The following is an 18,149-nucleotide window of genomic DNA, read 5'->3' as shown; positions in this document are numbered from 1 at the left end:
ATTTTTAAAAATTATATTTGGTGTTTCAGATATATTCAAATACATTGACAGTGTCGTTTTTGTAATAGAAAGTTATGTGTTTTGAGCATAAAGTCATGAAAATACCAATTATTGAAAAGTAATTAGAAACAGGAAACTTTTAATCAGAAAGTACCATGCACGTTGAATAAGTTTACCCCAGGTGTACTATATGTGAACCACTGATTTTTGTTTTATGAAAACTACAGTCAGTATAGAAGATAATTGTTAAAATTCCACAGACATTTATTCATTCATTCATTCACTCATTTTTTCATTCATGACCCTGAAGATATTTTAAGATCTTAGGATCTATAGAAATAGCACTATAAGATTTCTGAGTCATAGAATGCCAGATAAATTTATTCTTTTTTGTTATGATTTATTTGAAAACTATAAGGATGAAAAATGAAATGCTTATCATTCATAATCTTATTATCCAGAAATAACCACTGTAAAAGTTTAGATCAATCCATTTGTATTTTACATTTGCTTTTGGGATAGCTAAGGGATATGAGAGTAAAAGATACAGTGTAATTTGCAAATTACCTAAAAAGATTAGATAGTGCTAGTAGATAATTACAAAATAATAAAAGTATGTAAGGGTTTTAGAGGGAGAAATGAGTAAAAGCAGGAGTGGTTGGGAAATGCTTCCTGGATAAGGTGGGATATGAACTAAAGGATTTGGTATTTGGCTGGACAAGGGAAGATAAAAGATGTTGCAGTGAGAAGATAGTTATGAATGAAGGTCTAAAATTTCAGCAATAAGCTTGGCTTTGTGCAAGAGAGAAGTTGTTGGTTTGATTTTAATGAGAATGCTTGTATGGAGATTAAATTGGTGAGACACAAGAAAGCTAAATAACCACAGGCTTCTTTTGAAATCAAAAAGGATTTTGTTTTTGTTTTTTTTTTGGAGACAGAAAGGTTTAAATTGGAATTTGTGGGAAATGGGGACCCAATGAAGATTTTGATGATGATAACTTCCATTTAATGTGAGCTTTTAATATGCCTGGCACTGTGCTAAGTACTGTACTTTACATATACTACTTGTCTTGTATGTAAGTCCATTTCATGTTGCTATAACAGAATACCTGAGACTGGGTAACTTACAAAGAGGTTTGTTTAGCTCATGATTCTGCAGGCTAGGAGTGGGGCATGGCCCTGGCTTCTGCAGAGGGCTTTTATGCCGCATCATCATGTGGCAGACAAGGTCAAAGGGGAAGTGGACTCCTGTGAAGAGAGAGACCAAACAGGAGGAGAAGCCTCGCTTTATAATAACACACTCCAGGAACTAATCCGTTCCCTCTGGCAAGAACTCACTGTTGCAAAAGGAGAATAGCACCAAGCCATTTCGTGAGGGATCCACCCCCATGAGTTAAACGCTGCCCACCAGGCCTCACCTTCCAGCACCACCATACTGGGGATAAAATTTCAATACAAGTTTTGGTGGGAACAAACTAAGCATATCCAAACCATAGCACTGCCTCATTTAATGTTTACCAATTTTTTGAGTTATTCATCCTTTCATTCAGTACTTTACCACCTGCTATGTGCCGTGCCAAATACATAGTAATAAAGTACTAGCAGTTTATTATCCTTAATTTGAAGATGAGGAAATTTAGGCAAAGGAAGGTTAAGTAACTTGCCCAGTGAAGGTAAGTGAGGTTTTTTTTTTTTTTGGTTTTTGAAGATATAGTAGTTGGAGAGGCTAATAAGGGGCCTTTTACACTAATTCCTCTTTATTTTTTAAATTAGGGGGGAAAAAGTATTGAGAAACAGATCATATGAACAGGGATTAGATTGAGAAAGTGATGGAGAGGTAGAGAGGAAGGGATAAACGTATAACCTTTGTAATGTGGTATGGCCCCACGAGTTACTAAACATGACTGAATTGATGAAAGATTCATAACATATTTGTAAAGCGAAATTCTCAATAATAAAGCCTCCTTGCCAACTTGATTGCTCAATATAGATAGGATTTTATTCTTAAAGGAAAAATCCTCATTTTGCAGGCAAAATAAGCCGAGATACCTACAATTAGTTTCTCTGTCTGGGGCCACCAGTTAACTGGGGTATTTTTTCTATTTTTCTCTTTCCTTTCCACAAATAATAATCTGTTAAAATCTTTGAATTTACATGTATGTGTAAAATAATTATTTCGTCATATTTAGAAGTGTAGTACAATATTTTGATAAGATTAAATATAATGTGAATGTCAAATGTTGATTTAAAGGGACATAACCTATTTCTTAGTTATATCGCAACCATTTACTGGAGCACAAAATAAATGGTGGTTTGGGTGAATATATAGTTTTGAGACTGAATCTTAGTTTTTATTACCTGTAAAAATTGAGCAAAATTAAATTTTTATAACTATTGGATATATTAATATGGTAAATTGGAATTTTAGATTACAGGAAAAAATTGAGAAACAGATTATGTGAAAGCATTATATTGAAGAATTATGTATGTTCTGTTATCTAATAAGTATTGTGCTTAAGAAAAAAATGTAATATTTAAAGGATGTAGAGTTTTTGTTTCATAAGATGAGCGTTCTGAAGATCGATGGCACAGCAATGTGAATGTACTTCACACTGAACTGCACCCTTCAAAAAGGTTCAGATGATAAACTTTATGTTATATGTTTAACTACAATGAAAATATTATTTAAGACCCCCCCATAACCATACAGTGTACAATACAAAGAATGAACTCTAAGGTAGAATATGGACTTTAGTCAATAATAATATTCATATTGATTCATCAGTTATAAAAAATATACCACACTAAAGCAAGATGTTAAAAATAGTAGGAACTGACTGGGGAAGAGGGAATATGGAAATCTCTACTTTCTGCTCAACTTTTCATAAACCTAAAACTAAAAAAGTCTATTAATTAAAAAAAAAGAAAGAAAAATGTAGTAAGAGACAAATCATAGTTTTTTTCTGGTTTGTTTTGCTTTGGTGTTAGGTATCAGGAAATGTAATGACTTGCTTATTTGCAGAGTTTAATTAAAAAGGAAACAGTTTTTTTAACAGCCTTTCTAAGGGTTCACAGTGCTCTTAAATTACAAGATTTGGCAGAGAGGAATTAGAAGATCATAGGAGAAGAGGTAAGGCCCAAAACAAATTGGCAGAGAGTGAGTGACAACACTGTGGTTTGTTTATAAATAGCTGTGCTAATTAAAATGAGAACTGGTGTTTTCCATGTTTCTGTTTTACTGTTTTATTTTATATTTTATTTTTTGATGCAGGGTCTTGCTCTGTTGCCCAGGCTGGAATGCAGTGGTGCAGTCATGGCTCACTGCAGGCTTGACTTCCTGGGCTCAAGTGATCCTCCTGCCTCCGCCTCCCGAGTAGCTGGAACTATATAGGCAAGCACCACCATGCCGGGCTGATTTTTTAATTTCTTGTGGAGCTGGAGACTTGCTGTATTGCCCAGGCCGGTTATTTTTTCACTTTTTATAACCTTACTTCTTGTGATACCAGGATAGGGTGCTTCCTCTATTGCCATCTTCTTTAGTAATCTGACTTAAACATTTTTTTTTAATTTGTTTTAGATACAGGATCTGGCTCTCTTGCCTTGGTTGGACTGTAGTGCCATGATCATAGCTCACTGCAGTCTCAAACTCCTAGGCTTAAGTGATCCTCCTGCCACTGCCTCCAGAGTAGCCAGGACTACAGGTGTGTGCCACCACGCCTGGCTAATTTTTATATTTTTTGTAGAGATAAAGACTTACCGTGTTGCCCAGGCTGGCCTCAACCTCCTGGCCTCAAGTGATCACCCCGACTTGGCCTCCCAAAGTCTTGGGATTACAGGCATGAGCCACCACACCCAGTCTGCCATTTTCTGATAATTGCCTGAATCTTAAAATTTGAAAAGGATTTCAGTGCAGCACAGACAAAGGCTAAAATTAAAGATCCACTCTCAGTTACCTGTTGTTTTTTTCCAGGCCAGCATTCCGGTTATTTTAACTATTCTTCTTACAGGAGACATTTGTTATTCCCACTACTATCCCCCCAAACACATTTCTAATTTCTTTCAAAATAGAGCCCATAAAGTTGAACATCATATTTCAAAAGGAGGCTAAGTAATATATAACACTGTGGGTCTGTTAATTTTTGTGAGACTATTCATTATGTTAATTTGATCAAAGATTATATATGTTCTTTAGCAGCCATATCATTTTTAGGGCCATACTGAACTTTTATTAGACTAAAGTCTATGAGTCACTTTCTTGTAGGTTGTGGTTCAGCTGGAATCTTATACCTCTACAATTGATTTAAATGATTTGAACATTATTCGTTAAATATTTAGTTTAATATTTAGGAACAATTTTATAGTGTTTTAAAGAAGATGATCATCTATATAATCCCATTTGGTTCTCATAACAACCCCTTTGAGCTAAGTAAAAGCATATTATCTTCTCCATCATATAGATGAGGAAACTCATAGCCAGAGAGACTGACTTGTTAATAAGGTCACCTAACTGGAGAGTGGTTGGACTGGCACTGAGACTAGATCTCAGGCCTTATGACTCCACATTCTGTGTTTTGTTGTTGTTGTTATGTTGTATTAGCTGTAGATATTTCTAAGTAAATTAAGACATTGTGGCTTTTGCCTGCTCCCAGTGAGGGGTGATTGGGGTTTCGGTGATGAGCTCCCAGAAAGGCAACGTGCCTCATTCCAGGCCTCAGAAGCACCAGAATGTATTTAGCTTCAAAAATGACAAGTTCAACTGGGCACGGTGGCTCACGCCTACAATTCTAGCACTTTGGAGGCCGAGGCGGGTGGATCACTTGTGGTCAGGAGTTCGAGACCAGCCTTACCGACATGGTGAAACCCTATCTCTACTAAAAATAAAAAATTAGCCAGGCATGGTGGTGCCTGCTTGTAATCCCAGCTACCCCGGGGGACTGAGGCAGGAGAATGGCTTAAACCCGGGAGTCAGAGGTTGCAGTGTGCTGAGATCGTGCCACTGCACTCCAGCCTGGGCGACAGAGCAAGACTCTGCCTCAAAAAAAAAAAAAAAAAGTTTGATAAGCATGTTCAGACCAAGAAAAGTAATGCAAAACCATGATGCGGCCGGGCGCAGTAGCTCACGCCTGTAATCCCAGCGCTTTGGGAGGCCAAGGCGGGTGGATCTCCTGAGGTCAGGAGTTGGAGACCAGCCTGACCAACATGGTGAAACCCTGTCTCTACTAAAAATACATACATTAGCCAGGTGTGGTGGTGGGTGCCTGTAATCCCAGCTACTTGGGAGGCTGAGGCAGGAGAATCACTTGAACCTGGGACGTGGAGGTTGCAGTGAGCCGAGATCGCACCACTGCGCTCCAGCCTGGGTGACAGAGTGAGACTCTGTCTCAAAAAAAAAAAAAAACCCTCCTGATGGAGTATGTCAGCACTGTAAAGAAGTTCTTGAGTGACGTGTAAAATATAGCAAATACAAACCATTATCAAACCTAAAAAATGGGTTAAGTGTTTACAAAAGGCAGTGGAGGATTCTTACCTCATAACGTGTAGACCATGTGCCCATGAACTTGAAGTTTGCGCAAAATGTGGAAAGGAGAAGACATTGCTATTCTGTTCAATAAAGATCCAGGAAAAACAAAATACTGAAAATAAGTTCCAATCGTAGAAGAAGCTGCAGAAGAAGTGAAGAAAGTGATGATGATTTAGATTTTGATATTGGTTTAGAAAACACAGGAGGAGACCCTCAAGTGAATTAATATCGCTATATTAAAAGTCAGTTTAAATTAGCCGGGTATGGTGGCACATGCCTGTAGTCCCAGCTACTAGGAAGGCTGAGGCGGGAGAATCACTTGAACCCTGGAGGCAGAGGTTGCAGTGAGCCGAGATCGCACCATTGCACTCCATTCTGGACAGCAAAAGTGAGACTCTGTCTCAAAAAAAAAAAAAAAAAAAAAAAAGAATGTGAAATTCTGACCAACTTCTGACTCTTTCACAAAAGATACTGTGAAATCCTAATGAGGAAATCAGAAAAAGCTATAGAAAAATAGACAAATTTTAGACATGAACAATATAAATTGTGTATGATGTATTACCTAATACCAAACTAAACCAGATTCGGAATTGATGGTTGTATAAGAAAAGAACCACCTCATGTAAAAATAAAATGACATTATTATATTGCTAGCCTCAAAAATTGGTCCTCAGTAAGTGCCTTTTGGTAAATGATCTCAAGTAAATGACTCATAGCAAAAGCCTCATACTTATGTTTGCATGTTACAAAGCAGAAGCAGCATTCTCAAATACTAATGTTTAACAAGTGTATAGCGATTTTTATTTGTATTTTTATATACCTCATCACATTGTTTTTACCTTTTTTCTCATGAAATGTGCACACAAAAAATGCATAGAATTTATATAGATAATTTAATAAATACAAAGAAAAGTTCATGCATTTATACAGCCAGGTGAAGAAACTGCCGGCATCAGAAGATCCCAGTGAGGCTCTCGCTCAGCAAAAGCTCATCTTTCTTCCCAGAGTTGGAAATTATTCTGAATTTTGATAATTATAGTCTTAATTCTTTACTCCCCATGTTTGCGTTCCTAAGCAGTATAAATTAGCTTTGTCTGGTTTTTTAACTTTCCTCTTTTTGTTTTGAAAAATATCAATTGAAAATATCTATCAAAAAAGGTAGCAAAATAGTTCTGTGAACTTTTGCATATTCTTCACCTGGATTCCCAGTTGTTAACATTTTACCACGTTTTCTTTATATCTCAGTAGATGGATGTACACACGTATTTTATTTGCTGAACCATTTGAAAATCTGCAAGCACTGGTTTTGAACTTTGTATGAACAGACTTATACTATATATGTTATTTTATATCTCTTTTTTCATTGTTATAAATTTTGTTGAGATTGATTAAAAAAAGGTATTGTGAATAGGGTTTTTAATCACCATTCCATCCTCCCCAGTGAGCTGGCAACATTTTGTTTCTTTTAGGGACTATGATTGGGTCTAGTCTCAGTTCATTTCCATGTTCATCCTGCATTCAGCTGATCATCTGCTGTGAAATCCCACATTATTCTTGTTGATTCTCTTTGAAAGAATAACATGGGGAGTATCTCTGTTTGCATTTTACATTTTACCATAAGGACTTAAGGATTTATTCGGCAAAGATCTCAATTTTATGCAATAGCTTGTTATTAGGACTTGGTTACTATTTCTTTTTCTCTATATTTTCCTTCCATTTATTTTAACTGCTGTTGCATCTTGTTACCTTATCACTGACTTTGTTGTCTTTTCCAATACTGCTTCAGAATGTAATAATTCTAAATGATTTAAAATAATGATAATAGTAAGAACTGATATGTTATTTACCAGGTACTGTTATGAATGCTTTGTTATGTATTAACTCATTTAGTCCTTAGAACAACCAGGTAAGGATAGGTAGGTACTATTGTTATCTTCATTTTAAACTGAATAAAGGAGAAGTCAGCCCAGTTGCCCAAGGTCACTTAACTGGTGGTAGAGTAGGGGTTTAAGAGACTAAAACTCATACTCCACACTACTATGTTAAATCACCTCTCTCTAGCTAAGCTGCTCTCTTCATCACTTATACAGTTCTTTCTAAGGGCTTCTTTTCCTATACCTTAGGAATTAACATTTTATCCTTGTTTAATCTTATGTATTTCAGCTCTTAGTTATAACTTACTAATCTTTTTGAGTTAAAGTCTTCCTTTTTTATTCAAAAACACTTGACTGCTTACACTGAGAGCATGGAGTCAAGAGCATCTTTAGTCTGTCTGGGGTAGTTTGCAGTACCTTCAAAAAGGGTATAGTTTTTGAGCCTTGAAGAATGAATGTACGTTTTCAAGACCAAAGGAAAAAAGCCATTTCAGGTTGAGGGGTTAGCATGTTCACTTGCTCAGAGGTGAAAGAACATTCCAGCTTTGAGGCACTGCAAGTGAGTTCATTTGACTAGAAGTGCAAATTTTATCTAAAGGTAGTTGGAAATGATTGAAGAATTTTAACATGGAAGTGACACCAGATTTATGCCTGAAAGGTCGATCTCAAATCACTGTGGTCCTTTGAAAGGAGTGAAAGCTGAACTAGAAGAGAGATTGGTTATGGAGCTATCCCAGTGATTTAATTAGAAATGAGGAATATCCTAACATAGGTCTTCCCAGTGGGGATGGAGAAGAGATAGATTTAAAAGGTACTTTGGTTGGTTGTGTATGATGAGGAAGGAAGGAGCCTTTCTCAGAGATTATCCATACTTCCAGGAGACATCTGGGGAACCTGTGGGGTTTTTTTCATAATGACTTAAGGCCATGACTGGCCATGGGAAGGGGATGCAGGGTGGTGGGGATTGGGGTGGTGCTAATAAGAAGTGTTTCATTGAGAAATACTGTAGTGGGTGGTGACATTGAGAGAGAGAAGGAAGAGCAAGTCTATAGAGGTAGGATAGAGTTCAGTTTGAGCCCTGCTGAGTTGAAGTTGTTCATGGATACCAAGTTGGAAGATGTCTTCAGGCAGTTAGATATCTGAGTCTGGAATATAGAGATAGGTTTCAGATTTAGGAGCTGTTAGGGATGGTTGAATGTATAACATGAAAAATGATATATGTTTGAAAATCTGAGGGAGATTAGAAAAGTGGTTATTGTTGACACACATTATTACAAAACACCAACATTTAATGGATGAGTGGAGGAAGAGGAGCCCCAGGAAAAGAAAGTGAGAAGCCTAGATTGAATGGGGGAAAATCAGTAGAGTGCTTATGATTGAAGCTGAAGGAAGTGACAGTTCTATCAGGAGGTATGCTCAGTTGTCTAAGATATGGCAGAGAGGACACAGAGTATTCATTTAGTAACCAGAGGGTCTGATGACCCTTCAGAGTTTAATTTCATTGGGGTGGATGACAGGTAGGCATTGGTTAACAGGATTAGAATGTGTGGGAAATGGAGAAATAGGGCAATGAATGTAGACTATAAGAAATTCCCTTCTTTTGACCGGGTGTGGTGGCTCACACCTGTAATCCCAGCACTTTGAGAGGCTGAGGTGGGCAGATCACCTGAGGTCAGAAGTTTGAGACCAGCCTGACCAACATGGAGAAATCCTGTCTTTACTAAAAATAAAAAATTAGCTGGGCGTCGTGGCGCATGCCTGTAGTCCCAACTACTTGGGAGGCTGAGGCAGGAGAATCACATGAACCTAAGAGGCGGAGGTTGTGGTGAGCAGAGATCACACCACTGCACTCCAGCCTGGGCAACGAGTGACACTCTGTCTCAAAAAAAAAAAAAAAAAGAAATTCCCTTCTTTTACAACCTAAACCTTCTTTCTTGTGTGTGTGTGTGTTTTGTTTTGTTTTGTTTTTAGAGACAGGGTCTCCAAAAAAAAATACCAGCGCCCAGCCGGTATTATGTATTTTTTAGATCTCTTAAAACATAGGCATCAGAATTTGATTTTCAAACAAATTATGTATAAAAGTAGAAGATTCTGAGTGCTATTTCAAGATTACCTGTGAAGGGAAGGAGAAAAAGGGTATAGCCAGTAAAGGTGATTAAGAGATTGAAGAGAGCTACAGAGCAAGACCCTGTATCAAATAATAATAACAATAATAAAAATAAATAAACCTATTTTGATTGGCCAAAAAAAAAAAAAAGATCCAAGAAAGATTTTTAAAAGATAAGTGATAACTTGGCCGGGCGCAGTGGCTCATGCCTGTAATCCTAGCACATTGGTAGGCCGAGGCGGGCGGATCACAAGGTCAGGAGATCGAGACCATCCTGGCCAACATAGTGAAACTCCGTCTCTACTAAAAATAGAAAAATTAGCCGGGCATGGTGATGCATGCCTGTAATCCCAGCTACTTAGGAGGCTGAGGCAGGAGAATCGCTTGAACCAGGGAGTCGGAGGTTGCAGTGAACTGAGATTGCGCCACAGCACTCCAGCCTGGCGACATAGCGAGACTCCCATCTCAAAAAAAAAAAAAGATAAGTGATAACTTGAGCATGTTTCTTGATGGAGTTCGAAATGCCAGAGAACAAGGTAAAGTTGGAGATGTAGAGAAGAGGGGAAAGCAAATCAACAGACAAGATTCCTTGAAGAGACAGGACGGTATTGGATTTAGAATAGAGGTACAAGGGGCTTATCCTTGGATAGAAGAAAGGAGAGTTTCTTCTATTGAGTTTGAAGGAAGATGAGGATGATAGATTTGAAGGTAAGTATGTATATGAAACCATAGAAGTTTGTCGACTTAGCAGTTTCTGAATGCCTACTGTGTATTTCAGTCTGCTAGTTGAGGAATATGTAGTCTCCATCATTGAAGAAAGTTAAGGGTCAATCTTGCAGGTTTCCAGCTACTGTGTGTGTATATGGGGGTGGGGGGGTAGGTATTGTTTTTTATGTTGTTGTGTTGTTTGTTTTTAAGAGATCTCACCTGCCACCCAGGCTGGAGTGCAGTGGCATGATCCTAGCTTACTGCAGCCTTGATCTCCTGGGCTCAAAGGATTCTCCCGCTTCAGCCTCCTGGAGTAGCTGGGAATACAGGCATGCACCACCACGAGCGGCTAATTTTTAAATTTTTTCTAGAGATGGGGTCTTGCTATGTTGCCCAGGCTGGTCTTGAACTCCTCATCTCAAGCAGTCTTCCTGCCTCAGCTTCCCAGAATGATGGGATTACAGGCATGAGCTGCTGCATGCAGCCTATAATTGATTTCTTACAAGTCATCCATTTTTGACAGTGAATGCATCAAGTTTGCTCTTTTTTGTTTGTTTGTTTTTGAGATGGAGTCTTATTCTGTCACCCAGGCTGGAGTGCAGTGGTGTGATCTTGGCTCACTGCAACCTCCACCTCCCAGGTTCAAGAAATTCTCCTGTCTCAGCCTCCCAAGTAGTTGGGATTACAGATGCCCGCTACCACACCCAGCTATTTTTTTTGTATTTTTAGTAGAGACAGGGTTTCACCATGTTGGCCAGGGTGGTTTCAAACTCCGGACCTCAAGTGATCTGCCCGCCTTGGCCTCCCAAAGTGCTAGGATTACAGGCGAGAGTCACTGTGCCTGGACTACTCTTTGTTCCTTTTTTTTTTTTTTTTTTTTTTTTTTTTTTTTTTTTGAGATGGAGTTTTGCTTATCTTGCCCAGACTGGAGTGGAGTGGCATGATCTTGGCTCAGTGCAACCTCTCCCTTCCGGTTTCAAGCGATTCTCTAGCCTCAGCCTCCCGAGTAGCTGGGATTACAGGCACCCGCCACTATGCCCAGCTAATTTTTGTATTTTTAGTAGAGACGGGGTTTCACCATGTTGGCCAGGCTGGTCTTGAATTCCTTACCTTGTGATCTGCCTGACCCGATCTCCCAAAGTGCTGGGATTACAGGTGTGAGCCACCGTGCCTGGCTGTTTGTTGCTTTTAAAAATTGGGGCAGCACTTGCCTCAATTTTTGTCTTTCCTAATCTCTCATGATTTCTCAATTATAAAGAATGGTTTTTGAGATGTCATCTATCAATAAAAGGACTTTTAAGTTACTTAGGATGTAACTTTTCTTGTGCTGGAGAAGTAAATTCACTCATAAAAACTAGATACTTTCTTAACTACTATGGTTGCTTGAAAGAGATCATAGATCTCTGTCATGTGATAAGTGTAGTTCTTTGTCATGCGGCATTATTGCCTTCTCTACCCTTCTCTACTCCATGCCCAGTTAAAAAGTCATTTATCTTGTCTTTGGCAAACTTTAAGAAGTTCTTAGTTTCTTATTAATTTTAAGTTTTAGATCAGTATTTTTAATGGTCTCTTTGTGGTCAGGATCAGTCAGTAAACAATTTAGAGCATAAGGTTATTTAGGATTGAGGAGCAGTCCTTCACCTTCCAACCTGTAGGTGTACGTCAGGGATTCTCAGCTGGGTTGTCCCTCAAGTGGTCTTTGGCAATATATGGAGACATTTTTGATTGTCACCAGCGGGGGTTGAGTGAAGCTGCTACTGGCATCTAGTGGGTGGAGGTCAGAGATGTTGCTAAATTTCCTGCAGTACACAGGACAGCACCCTACAACAAATAATTACCTGGCCTAAAATGTTGGAAGTACCCAGGCTGAGAAACCCTGGTGTACAGTAACTAATATTTGAACACTTCTGTGAGCTACTATGTTTAACTGCATTATCTAATTTAAAACACAGAATTCCCCCGTGAGATAAGTGGTATCATTTTTTGCCCTAAAGGCCTGGTCATTTTTGAAGAGGAGGATACAAACTTTGGATTCATTTGTATAGGAAATTTTTAATACATAAGTATTCAGGATACAAGTTTTTTATTTTTAGACTTTCTTTGGTCTTACCTGTTTGTTTTTTATTTTTGCAGGGACAAATATTTATAGCATTTAAATACATAATTCATTTTTACTATTTCAGATCTAGAAATGGCCATTGCCTACTGGAACTTAGTGCTTAATGGAAGATTTAAATTCTTAGACTTATGGAATAAATTTTTGTTGGTAAGTTCACATTTTCTACATTTCTCTCTGTTTTCTCTAAAATTCTGCTATGTTTAAAGATAAATTAACATAATGTATTGGATATAGAATGAGAAATTTGATTACCAGAATTTTGTTACACAATTGTTTTGCATTCTTGTATTTAAAATTGTCCAAACTGTTTTTGTCCAGCTCTTTTTAGTGATACAAATGTATTTTGTTTTTGTTTTTTAATAAGGAACATCATAAACGATCAATACCAAAAGACACTTGGAATCTTCTTTTAGACTTCAGTACGATGATTGCAGATGACATGTCTAATTATGATGAAGAAGGTAATGAAAATTTTTGCCACACCAATTTTTTTTAACGTGCCTTTTTATCACATACCCTTGAACTTCTTAGGTACTTCTGTTTTTCTTGGAGTTGGAATTCCCTCCTCTGAGCTTTTTTTTTTTTTTTTTTGTGTGTGTGTGTGTGAGATAGAGTCTCACTCTGTTGCCCAGGGTAGGTGCCTTGGTGCGAGCATGGCTTATTGCAAGTCCTCAAACTCCTGGGCTCAGCAGTCCTCCTGCCTCAGCCTCCCAAGTAGCTTAGGACTACAGGCATGCGCTGCAATGCCTGACTAATTTCTTAATGTTTTATAGAAGTAGGGGTCTTGCTCTCTTGTACTCTTGGCCTCAAGCAATCCTCCTGCCTTGGCATCCCAAAGTGTTGGGATTATAGGCATGAGCCACTGTGCCCAGCTCCAAGCTTTTTTTAATGCTCTTCTGAATATATGAAATACCTTCGTACATTTACCAATCTATATTCTTCTGTTTCCTTCAATTCCTACTCAGCATTCATGTCTTCCAGAAAGGCATGAGTAATTTTTATCTGTGTTTTAGGTTTTCAGTTTAGGAACCTTTTTATTTCTTGATGTACTTTTCTACTTATTTTTCTCTCTGTTTCATCTGTTAGTCTTTTGTGTAAGCTTGGTTGTAAATTCCTGAAGTTCGGTGACTTTTTTTTTTTTTTTTTTTTGAGATGGAGTCTCTCTCTGTTGCCCAGGATGGAGTGCAGTGGTGCAGTCTCAGCTCACTGCAACCTATGCCTCCTGGGTTCAAGCGATTCTGCTGCCTCAGCTTCTCAAGTAGCTGGGATTTCAGGTGCCTGCCACCATGTTCAGCTAATTTTTTGTATTTTTAGTAGAGACGGGGTTTCACCATGTTGGCCAGGCTGGTGTCAAACTCCTGACCTTGTCATCCACCCGCCTCGGTCTCCCAAAGTGCCGGGATTACAGGCATGAGCCACTGTGCCTGGCCTATTTTTTTTTGAAACTTACTTCAGCCGCCTAATATAGTACTGTTGGCATTCAGTAAATAATCACTGAATACTTTTCTGCTATTTCTTCATAAATGTATAAAGATGGTGCTACCATCCACTACTAGGATGTGGACTTGTATTTTTCTATATGTGGAAGTGATTTACGTTGATTTCTTCATACATGTTTCCCTAGTCCACTTGAGAACTGGCAGGATGCAAGGTGGAGATATTTTTTGAAAAACCCCCTGTGATCTCGGTGTCTTTAAAAGTGTCCTGGAATCATTAAGGCTAATCAGGGATAATGGTATTTCTTTTCTTCATTTTCATTGTTGTTTATAATCTTCCCTACAAAGTGAGAAATGTTTAATTCTGCATATACCTAATAATTGTGTCTTCTGGTAGGTTTTACACAAAAATGGAGAGCTTTCTGACTTGGTGATGGGCATGTGAATGTGTAGAGGCCTGCATATATGCAATTTTACACCTTTTAGTAACGTATTAGCATGAAATAGGATGGAATTTGACACTTCCTGTTAATTTCCTTTGTGAGATGGCCACAGAATGCTTGAAAACTTGTTTCTCCTCCTATGCCTTCAGCACTGGCAGCATGCTATCATTTCATAGCCGCTCCTTAGGCTGCCAGTTTCTTGTTTTTTTTTTTTTTTTTTTTTTTTTGAGACGGAGTCTTGCTCTGTCGCTCAGGCTGGAGTGCAGTGGCCCGATCTCACTGCAAGCTCCACCTCCCGGGTTCACACCATTCTTCTGCCTCAGGCTGCCAGTTTTGACCAAGTTACTTCCACTGGCTGACTGCAGTGGGCTTCAGAAAATCACATTATTGCTTAGTTGCCAGACAAGTTACTTTTATCACTCAAGGAACAACCAAATGTTGGAGTAACAAATCACAAGGAATACAAGGGATATTTGGGATAAAAACTCCAAAAAGTTTGAGTTTTGAAAGACTTAATCAGTGGGAATAGATAAGAATGATATACTTTAACGCTTATGAGGAAGTCTTAAAAAAGGATTCTACTAAAATGTTAGCCTTATTTCTGCTTTTTTCCCCTTTCTCTTTCTTTCACATTTTTTCTTTTTTCCAGGAGCATGGCCTGTTCTTATTGATGACTTTGTGGAATTTGCACGCCCTCAAATTGCTGGGACAAAAAGTACAACAGTGTAGCACTAAAGGAACCTTCTAGAATGTACATAGTCTGTACAATAAATACAACAGAAAATTGCACAGTCAATTTCTGCTGGCTGGACTGAACTGAAGATCAATCCTCACAATTCAGACTGAGGGTTGAGACAAAACTTTAAGGATACATCTTGGACCATATCGTATTTCATTCTTCTAATGGTGGTTTGGGCTTGTCTTCTAGTCTGGGCCGCTCTAAACATTTATAATTCCAACATTGTGGATTTCATCTTATATCTGTGGACCATCCTAGTTTATTCTCCCATAAGTCTTAGAAGCTTTATGGTGATTATTTTGAGGTTTTCATTCTCGCATAAAGCACAATGCTGTCTTCATCAGAAAACAGTTGGCATAAGAATTAAACATATGAACATCACAAAACAATTTATAAAAACTTCTTAAATATACGCTTTGGGCTAGTTGCAAAGACTATGCTAATAGCACTTCCAATGAGAGTGATATATTTAAGTGTACTGGATCTGGAATGGTGTTTTGGTTTAGGGGGAATTTTTTTTTTTTTCCTGGCGAATCACATGTGTTGTTGATGTGAGTATCTGATGAAAAAACAATGTCAGAATAACCAACATGAAAATTTTTTAGGATAACTTGGTGCCTACCTGAAAAATGTATTGTGTTTTAGACTCTTGATTTCAAAAGGTTCCACAGAACTAGTCTGCACTTACCTTACCCATGTTTATATATAGCTGTCCTACAGGGAGCTTTTATTTAGAAAATGTCTGCATAATGTTAGATTCTTCTCCTGTCTACATTATGCACTACATAATTGGGCTTCATTACGCTTTTGAAATGCTTATCTGCCTGTCACGTAAGTTAAACTATTTAATTTGTTTTGAATGTTTTGGATTGCTACACAATACAATATTCTAAATTTAGGCATGAGGGTTTTTTTGTTTTGTTTTTACTTTTTTTTTTGTCATCGCACTATGGAACACAAATGAAATTCTCTTAATTTATAAGAAGATAGTTGCAGTTAAATTTTGAAAATGGTTGTAATGAGCCATGAAGTTCAATCTTTATAATATAGGTACTGCTCTTTCAGACAAATAGTCCATTTTCGATGACTTATTATTTTGTTGAAATTGCTTTAACTGCTAATCACTGTGGTTGCCAAATATTTACTTCAGGAGCAAAGATTTTCAAACAAGCATACATGATGCAAAATACCAATCTGGCTTCTAGTCTCTTTACTGTTTTTGTTTCACTCAGATTAGCTCAGTTTTCTCATCAAAGCAGAATGCTATCTTGTATGTATTTTTTTCATTACAAGACCCATGAGCTGCTTTTATGCTGAAAATGGTCATTTCCCTGTTCACTTACTGACATGTGAAGAAGGGTTTCTTGCTTTCTTAAACATTTCCGTAAGGCAGGCTAGAAATGTAATACTTCAAATGTTCAATGATTATGGTCTTTTGATAGGAATAGATTCTGCTTGGGATATATATCCAGGCACTAAGGTCTAGGGTTGATATTAACAAAGGAATGTAGTTAGAATAGCAGTACATTTTATGCAAATATGGAAATTATTTTAAGAAACAATGACATATCAAAACTGCTTTTTATTTACATGATTTTGAAATAGACTAGAAAGCTTTCCCTATAGACATATTAATATTCCAATCATAACTTTAATTCAAGAATGCAGTTTTACCAAAAGAAAAATTTGAAAATTTCTATTCAGGCTACTGGAATTGGTTATTAAAAGAAAAAGGAAAAAGAAGAATCTTGCTGCTTTCAGTATTTCCTGATTTCATTTTTTGTAAATATAAAGAGGAACTTCAATTATGAAAAATTTTTAAAAGATATATATATCTATATATCTCTATATATGTACTGTTTTGTTTCCTGTCTTGAAGATTTTGAGTTATGGTTATGGGTTTCAGATTGATTAATTCACATATGCTGTGTTTTGAAATGAGATCCCATTAGCTTTTTTTTTTTTTTTTTTTTTTTTCAATATAAAGTGTTTTCTTTAAAAGTCTGATATTGGTTCGTGGCCTAGTGCCTTGGATTTTACATATTTTTCTTTTTAAATGCAAAACCTTTTCAACAAAATAGTGTTTGTCATCAGGTTGGTACTAAACATTTATAATTACTGTGTAATTATAAACAAAAATACATAAAGCTTTGAATATAATTATGTAGCATAAAAGTTAAGGTTGTTCACTATGATGGCATCTTAGAATTAAACAAAACTTACTAGGGCTGAAAAGAGAAGACTGATTTAATGTGGTGTGATTATTCTGAAGATAAATGTCTGGCTACAGGGAATATTTTGTACTAAAAAATGATTACACATATGGCTGTGTGTGTGTGAGTCTGTGTCTGTGAGAGAGCCAGAGGGAGTGAGAGAGATTGACAGAGAAAGGGAGAGACACACACACGCCCCTTGAATTGCTTTAACTCCTAAGTGTTTCAGTCCTCATTCCGGTAAACTCCCCATGCTGATTCTTTGTTTTAAACTGAACCATAGGTACAGTTTCCTTTTTGCCAAATGTCAAAACAGGTACAAATTTTTAAATGTAATGCTTTTTAAATAGAAAAATGTATAAAATTAGAAGTGCCCACATATAAAAAATACTTGAGATGAAGATTATCTTTAGTGAATATCATCTGCATATCTCTGTAAGTTCAATTGTGTTTCTTACAGTCCCTGTTATATTACCAACAGAGGCAATAAAAGCTTCAGTGAAATTGCCATGACTAAATCTTTTCACATATTTCAGTGTATTTTTTTTTAATAGATTTAAAATATACCTGAAAACTTTTCCAGGAAGAATAATTATTCATGGAAAGAGCATTGTAATGGCATGTTTTGGGGAGAAAAGACATGCCAAGTCTTGTTTACTACAGTTAAGGTGTTTACAACTATACTGGGCTGCTTTATTAACAATACTGTACTTGTGTAATATGGCATTATAAGTACATGTCCTTCCTTAGACTTTTAAAAAGTTTTAATGAGAGAAAGTAAATTTACTCAACAAAATAACACGAGAAATCCTTTACATAGTATCTTTACTGGGGAATTCTTATTTAAGCAAGGTATACTATTTTTTCCTCAGACTTAATGAAGTGTTCATTTATTTTTTATTTGATGATAATCAAGAAGTGAGTAGTAGTAGCTAACTTAATGTACGCTTTGCTTAGGTTTTTAAACATGTTACTATTAAGACTACGTA

At 37.1% G+C, this 18,149-nt stretch overlaps 1 protein-coding gene and 1 pseudogene across 2 annotated transcripts in view; both read left to right on the top strand.

Moving 5' to 3' along the window:
* On the top strand, window positions 1-9,663 carry LOC134733125 (uncharacterized protein C9orf85 homolog; annotated as a pseudogene).
* DCUN1D1 (defective in cullin neddylation 1 domain containing 1) overlaps window positions 1-17,678 on the top strand; it is a 42,453-nt gene extending 24,775 nt beyond the window's left edge. For both annotated transcript variants that reach the window (XM_063621840.1, XM_063621839.1), the window contains exons 5-7: window positions 12,394-12,476; window positions 12,694-12,790; window positions 14,858-17,678. In XM_063621840.1, the coding sequence (XP_063477910.1) occupies window positions 12,394-12,476; window positions 12,694-12,790; window positions 14,858-14,937 (260 nt within the window). In that variant the 3' untranslated portion in view covers window positions 14,938-17,678. The remainder of the gene's footprint in view (window positions 1-12,393; window positions 12,477-12,693; window positions 12,791-14,857) is intronic.
* The last annotated feature ends 471 nt before the right edge of the window (window positions 17,679-18,149 follow it).

Source organism: Symphalangus syndactylus, chromosome 17, assembly GCF_028878055.3.
Source record: "Symphalangus syndactylus isolate Jambi chromosome 17, NHGRI_mSymSyn1-v2.1_pri, whole genome shotgun sequence".
Lineage (NCBI taxonomy): Eukaryota > Metazoa > Chordata > Mammalia > Primates > Hylobatidae > Symphalangus > Symphalangus syndactylus.
The sequence above is the reverse complement of the archived record's forward strand: the minus strand, read 5'-3'. Positions and strand labels throughout refer to the sequence as shown.